At 41.2% G+C, this 7,207-nt stretch overlaps 1 protein-coding gene across 1 annotated transcript; it reads right to left on the bottom strand.

Moving 5' to 3' along the window:
* Nucleotides 1-642: 642 nt before the first annotated feature.
* On the bottom strand, nt 643-6,314 carry LOC110157993 (uncharacterized). The gene is made up of 3 exons (XM_020922409.2): nt 5,904-6,314; nt 4,254-4,459; nt 643-1,442 (listed from the first exon to the last, which is right to left on the bottom strand). The coding sequence occupies exons 1-3, from the start codon at nt 6,154-6,156 to the stop codon at nt 1,128-1,130; spliced, it is 774 nt and encodes a 257-aa protein (XP_020778068.1). The 5' UTR covers nt 6,157-6,314; the 3' UTR covers nt 643-1,127.
* Nucleotides 6,315-7,207: the final 893 nt, after the last annotated feature.

Below are 7,207 nucleotides of genomic sequence, written 5' to 3'. Positions count from 1 at the left end.
CCATTAGCCGTTAAACTGCTAAACTCAGATAGTGCAGTTAAAAAATAAATGTAAAAGGCTTAGGGAATGTGCAATCAAAACTGCACATAGGTTTAGGGAATGTGCAATCAAAACTGCACATAGGTTTAGGGAATGTGCAATCAAACTGCACATAGGTTTAGGGAATGTGCAATCAAAACTGCACATAGGTTTAGGGAATGTGCAATCAAACTGCACATAGGTTTAGGGAATGTGCAATCAAAACTGCACATAGGTTTAGGGAATGTGCAATTAAAACTGCACATAGGTTTAGGGAATGTGCAATCAAAACTGCACATAGGTTTAGGGAATGTGCAATTAAAACTGCACATAGGTTTAGGGAATGTGCAATTAAAACTGCACATAGGTTTAGGGAGTGTGCTATTATTAACAGAAAAGAAGAATGCAAAGGGCTTGCCTGTAAAGAATGTTTTAAAAGTCCTGTTGGTGCATCACTCGTGGTCATACTTGGTTTCGTATCTGTTTCTGTTCTATGGTGTTTGTTTATGTGGTGCTTTGTGTTGTGTTGTCCTGTTTTTTGACAAGACTCAAATCTTATCTTATCTTATCTTATCTTAAAAGCATTCAGGCCTTTAACAATGATTCCATTCATACAAATCTTGGTTTCGGAAGAAAGCACAACTTTAATGTCTGTTTGAGATGGGAATAGATAAAATAAGAATTGTACATTGGTGTGCATCCAGAGGTACAGAGGGATAATGCACTTGCAGGACTACAACAATGTTTCACTATAAGTTTCCATCTATGGGCATCTGAGTCCAAATCTGAGCCAGAATCACTACTCATACTTCCACCATTCATCCTCAACAAGTTTACTGAATTAATTAATTTAGTAATTTACACACAAAATGAAAAATGGAATTTAATCTGATCCATTAAACATTCATAAAAAGGTTAAAAGGCTAAGTAAATAAAAGTTGACAATGAGCAGATTTAGCCTGGTTTCAGATCTGGGTATAGTTCTGGTTCAGTGCTTGGTTAGATCTGGTTCAGTCATGGTTTAGTTTGGTTTTGTCCACCTGTTTGGACTCACTTCAGTCCTGACCTCCTCCTGGTTTGATCCTTGTGTATCTTTCACTAGTTTTATTTTATACACCATCTGCGTTGGTAAGGGAGCTCATGAGAACCGAGGTCTGAACTTCGGTCGGTGCTTTGGTTTGGGAAAGAAGCAACTCTTTCTCCAGCTCCTCCCACTTCCTCCAGTCGGCTCCTGATTGGTCCACTTTGGCTCGGAGCTGCTCTCGAGCGATGGTTCTCATTTGCTGACCCATCGTGAGCTCAACCTCCTCCAGCACCGCCTCTGACCAATCAGAAGAGGCAAAGGAGCACCAGCGCTCCCATGGCAGCCAAGACAAGATGGCCCCTGCGAGGAACATCGAGAGCACAAGCAGGAGTCCGATCACCTGAGGATAGAGGATAGGTTTATGATTATTTGAAGAAAGTGTTCACCTTTTGGCGTTTTTATTCTATTCTGACTGTGAATTGGAAAAGTATCTTGTCTATGTGATTTCTGATGGGCGTGATTGACAGGTGAAAGAAACACATGGGCGGTCAAAATAAACATGGCAGATTACGAATACAAAAATAAGCACTGGGAAACAGCGAGAAAAAAGCACTAAACTCTGTATTTTTATCTCAGGTACGAGAGGTTATATAATTTATTCTAAATGATTCAAATATTTTAGAGGAGATGGGAAGGAGGCCCTGAGGAAGACCCAGGACATGATGGAGGGACTACCATATTTTCCTTACTATTGGGCGTGCTCTTAAGCCTCCAGCCTCATCAAAACAGGACTGTGCACCCCACAATCCAGAGTGTGATTCCACTCGGGTGTCCCAGCACAACTTCAGTAAACTACAAACCCGCAGTGCACGCAAATACACACGGAGCAGACAGCGACCACACAGCGAAAAACACCCACAGCCACACTCATCACTCCACGCGGACGAGGAATGGAATGGAGGAACAAACTGAAAAAGCGAATCTAATGTGCCACTTCTAGACACAACTGAACAACTGAGTCACTGCGAACACGGCGACAATCCAATGGTCCCCAGACAGCACCCTCCCTACACGCCACAACTGAACAAAGCCAAGAGTCACTGTGAACGCGCCAAACAAAGTCTGACTGAGCCATCCAGTTTAAAGTCCAGTGCGGTTTATTTGTGAAAAAAGTTTGAAAATAGACCATTCAATGACAGTGCGCTTTATAATCCAGAGCGCCTAATAGTGCGGAAAATACGGTATGTCTCTAGGCTGGCCTGGGAACGCCTCGGGGTCCCCCCAGAAGAGCTGGAGGAAGTGTCTGGGGTGAAGGAAGTCTAGGAGTCCCTGCTTATACTTCTGCCCCTGTGACCCGGCCCCGGATAAGTGGAAGAAAATGGATGGATGGAGGTGTTTACCAATTGAGAGACATTTGATACGAATTGTCTTTTTTAAATTTGTTTATTTTCTTTGTCTAATTTGTTTTGGCTTTGTAAAATCTTAAAATGGATAAAAAAGTTGAAGGTGCATTGTGTTTTTTATTGGAGGGTCTGTCAAATGCTTTCCCCCATGGAGATGTTATTCCTTTGTTTGGAATGTTCAGATCAGATCTGTGGAGAGACGACCCTGCTCACAGTAAAATGCCTGTTTTTGCAAGTATTTTTGAAATATAAAACCACCTGTAATTGAATAAATATAAGGTAGAGGTCTTTAATGACATACTGTGGAATATTCAGTCAGCAGTATCTGTCCTCATAAGGTTATCACGAGGATTTCAGCTTTACCTTTAACATTAAAAGTAATTTGTGTTAGTTTAGACTCATAATAAGACCTGCTGCTTACTTACTTGAGGTACATTACTAATCTTTGTCACCGTTAAACCAGAACCAGGTGATGTTCACACAGTAGAATTTTCCTCTATTGCCTGTTCCTCTTGCGTTACTGAATGAAAGATCTGAGAAAGTCCAGACTTACAGTCACTTCCTGGGAGGAGGCCTGAGGTGATCCTTGTGAAATTATTTTGAAACAAACTGTGCTTCTCTGTCAATATGCAAAAAATTCACTTTTTTTTTTTTTTTTTGTCTTTGTGACATATGTCTCTGAAAAGTGCTATATAAATAATAAAACATACTTACTTTTTTCCCCTCATTGTTTTTGATTCGCTTTCACTTCTCCCAAATACAAACCACATATTTGAATGGGCCTAATGTTACTCTATCCATCTAATACTCCCACCCCCACCTAGGACTTATTCTCTCTCTCTTTCTGTTTGTCTCTCTCTCTTTTTCTCTCTATTTCTCACTCTCTCTCTCTTTCTCTCTGTCTTTTTCTCTCTCTCTCTTTCCCTCTATCCTCTCTCTCTTTCTGTCTCTTTCTCTCTCTCTAGGTCTCTCTCTCTCTGTCTCTTTGTCTCTGTCTCTTTGTCGCTCTTTTTTTCTCTCTGTCTCTGTCTCTGCCTCTCTCTCTCTCTCTTTCTCTCTGTATCTTGGTCTCTCTCTATGGATATGGTTTAGTCCTGGTATAGTTTTCACCTAGGACTTGTTCTTTCTCTCTTTCTGTCTCTTTCTCCCTCTGTCTCTTTGTCTCTCTGTCTTTGTCTCTCTCTCTCTCTCTTTCTCTCTGTCTCTCTCTATTTCCCACTTTCTGTCTCTCTCTCTCTCTTTTTCTGTCTCTTTATCTGTCTCTCTCTCTCTCTCTCTGTCTCTTTCTCTCTGTCTCTGCCTCTCTCTCTCTCTTTCTCTCTGTATCTTGGTCTCTCTCTATGAATACAGTTTAGTCCTGGTATAGTTTTCACCTAGGACTTGTTCTCTCTCTCTTTCTGTCTCTTACTCTCTCTCCCTCTGTCTCCCCTCTCTCTTTTTATCTCTATTTCTCACTCTCTGTCTCTTTCTCTCTGTCTCTCTGGATATGGTTTCATCCTTGTTTTGTCTCACTAGGACTTGTTCTCACTCTCTTTTTCTCTCCCTCTCTTTTCTCTCTGTCTCTATCTCTCTCTTTCTGTCTCTTTCTCTCTGTCTCTCTCTCTGTCTTTGTCTTTCTCTCTCTCTGTCTCTTCGTCTCTGTCTCTTTGTCACTCTCTTTTTCTCTCTGTCTCTACCTCTCTCTCTTTCTCTCTCTCTCTCTCTCTCTCTGTGTGTGTTTCTCTCTCTCTCTCTCTCTCTCTCTCCGTGTGTGTGTTTCTCTCTCTCTCTCTCTCTGTCTCTTTATATGAACATGGTTTAGTTCTCACCTGGGACTCGTTTTTGATCTCATCATAACTCGGTCTCTGATTGAAAATATCGTTGTAGGGGTAGATGCCACAGCGGATATTTCCTCGCCCACAGCAGATGTACCAGTCGGCGTCCAACAGCAGCGACTGCACCCAGAGGAGCCCCACGAAGCTCGCCTCCAGCACCCGCCTGATCAGGACCGGGAGCACCTTAGCCCGCACCGCACCTGTCACATTGAACATTCACACAGATACAATTATTTCTCTAAAAAAATCTGAATCTGACAAAAAAATAAAAATAAACAGGACCATGAACACTCCTATTCATCACAGACTCCTGAAAATGTGTTGTTCAAATAAATAAATTTTGTATTTTTCAGTTTATCTTAAAACTTTTTTGGTAGTTATTGTTCATGTGTGCATTATGTCACCATGGTAACTGCCAAACATTCAGCCATAGGCATACAGGAAAAGCACCACAGCACGATATCATTGTAAAGTATCATGAAAACACAGTGTTAATTGCTGCTAAAATAATTCAAAACAATGTGACCTTCTTTTAACTTTATTTAGTTTTTAATATTTTGTCTGTAAATAGATTTTCTGCCATCGTGTATTGTGTCCTATTCTATATGTTAATATATATATGTGTGTGTAATTTTTTTTTGTTACTCATAAATTATTGTAATATAATTCATGATTGTGTCAACTGACCGAAAATAAACCAACTAACTAACGAACTAACTCCTACACTTGTTTATTCAAGGGCGTAGGTTTGCATAGGGAAGGTGGGGACATGTCACAACCAATATTTGGGGAAGGCAAAATAGTCCCTACCAATATTTGACATTTTATTTTAATCAACAAAAATATTTATTTATTCCAATATTTTTCCAAACTCAATAGCATAGTGAACTAAAAACACGTTTTAGTTCACATTTTGTTTATTAGATGTTCTGAGATGTATTCAGTGATATGACGATAGGGTTACTCCTGCTGCTATTTCATTGGCTGTAACAGAGTGATGACATTAGTGGAACCAGGAGCCTAAACTGGGGAAGCGGCAGGACAGGACCGCACCTGAAGATGTCGGCTTGAGCAGGCGTGAGTGAAGACGCTGCGCACCAAACTTTAAAAAAACTTTTCAAAAGGAACTTACTTGGCTTCATCTTCATTTAAACTTGCCTTATAATGAGTCGCTTCGGAAAAAGAGCGACTGTCACCACAAGTGCACCTCCCAAACAGAGTCCTACTCGAGCGCTGTTAACAGCCCGACTCTATTGACAATATTCCATGGAAAAATGTACAGTCATTACCTCACAAATATCTCATCACCAACAAGGAAAGGGAAATCTGCTACAAACTTCTACATCACTGTTATCCATTGAAGAATCATCTTAGAAGGACAATGGACTCAAACTGTACATTTTGCGAACTGAAAAATGAAACCACCTCTCACTTATTCAGTGCACTAGATCCCACTAATGCATTTTGAGAGCAAGAATTTTATAGGCTAATGTTATTTGTTATCTGGAATGTTTTTCTGTTGCACAAGAGCTCAAAATGTTCTTAAAATTAAAAAAAAAAAGGGAAAAAGTAAAGTGTTGTAGTATTCAGCAAAGAAAAAACAGTGTGTACTTCATGATATTATTTTGAGTGTGACAGACATACCTTGGCCACGTCCGTAGAGATATCTCATACCTCGAGCAAAAACCAGGTCCACGCAGAGCTGGACCACAGTCAGAATTAGAGCAGGGGCCAGGAGGTAAACCCGGCAGTCCCTCGCTTGGGACAGACAATAACAGTTCATATCTTTTTCCAGTCGTATGTGGTAGTAGTACAGACAGAACAGAGTGAAGAGAAAGAACCAGCGCCGAATCAGCACCTGCAGCAGCCACAGCAGACAGCTCCTGATGGACTCCATGTGGGACTCTGGCGGAGGACGGGATTAGAACAGCTGAGTGCAGGAGGGAGTCTAAGAGCTCACACGCACAAACACGGAGATAAAGATGAAGACAAGGGGAAGAGGAAGCTGGTTCAAACCGCCAAACCCCAGAATAAAGGTGAAGCATGAGAAATACAAGGCTTTGATTCTGGTTGCTTCAGTCTTAGCAGCGTTTGCGAAACCTTTCAGAGACATCATGTGCCATTGCAATATTTTGTAGAGGCCTATAAAGCTGTTGATATGCGACTTTTTCCTCTGAAAATGCCTTGAAAAACTTAATCCAAAGAACTAAAACTTAAAACTGCTTAGAACTGTTATTTCTTCTTGTAGTTTGCACTGAAATGGAGCAAAGGATCATGGTCTATGTAGTTCTATGTTCTATATAGTCCTTTAGACTTGTAATTCGAGATATTGTGATGGTCCACGATATTATTGTGAGAACTTTGATGACACGATATCACGATATTTTGGTTATTGTTACATCCCTACTTATAAGGCTTCACATGTAGTAATTTTTTTCATCAAAAACAAGTGTATACATTTTTTTCTAGCTGTTTTTATTTGTATATTTGTGTTTGCTCAAATTATGAAGGCTATCCATCAATTTTCTTCTGCTTATTCAGGGCTGGGTTGCTGGGCCAGCAGTCTAAGCAGGGACTCCCAGACTTCCTTCACCCCGGACACTTCCTCCAGCTCCTCCATGGAGACCCCAAAGCATTACCAAACCAGCCCAGAGACATAGTCCCTCCAACCCTGGGTCTGTCCTGAAACTGAACACCTCAGCCAGCTCCTCTAGACACGAAGGAGCAGCGGTTCTACTCCGAGCTCCTCCCGTGTGACTGAGCTCCTTATCCTTGTATCTGCAATCTCGTGCTTTCGGTCATTACCCAGAGCTCATGACCATAGGTGAGGGTAGGGATGAAGATTGAGCAGTAAAATCGAGAGCTTTGCCTTTCGAGTCAGCTTCCTCTTCACCACAATAGTTCGATACAGCAACCGCATCATTGCCGACGCAGCATGAAATTATGAA

The sequence above is a fragment of the Boleophthalmus pectinirostris genome, unplaced genomic scaffold (assembly GCF_026225935.1).
Source record: "Boleophthalmus pectinirostris isolate CB_2022bp ecotype Guang Dong unplaced genomic scaffold, ASM2622593v1 HiC_scaffold_8, whole genome shotgun sequence".
In the NCBI taxonomy this organism is placed as follows: Eukaryota; Metazoa; Chordata; class Actinopteri; order Gobiiformes; family Gobiidae; genus Boleophthalmus; species Boleophthalmus pectinirostris.
Note: the sequence above shows the minus strand (reverse complement) of the source record. Positions and strands in the feature narration are given on the sequence as shown.

Bases quoted from the DNA above. Each gene is read 5' to 3' on its own strand.
- LOC110157993 (XM_020922409.2), bottom strand. From the start codon at position 6,156: ATGGAGTCCATCAGGAGCTGTCTGCTGTGGCTGCTGCAGGTGCTGATT. The intron at 4,460-5,903 runs GTATGTCTGTCA...TCAATGTGACAG, and splicing joins TCTCTACGGACGTGGCCAAG to GTGCGGTGCGGGCTAAGGTG. The intron at 1,443-4,253 runs GTGAGAACTAAA...CTCTATCCTCAG, and splicing joins AGATCAAAAACGAGTCCCAG to GTGATCGGACTCCTGCTTGT.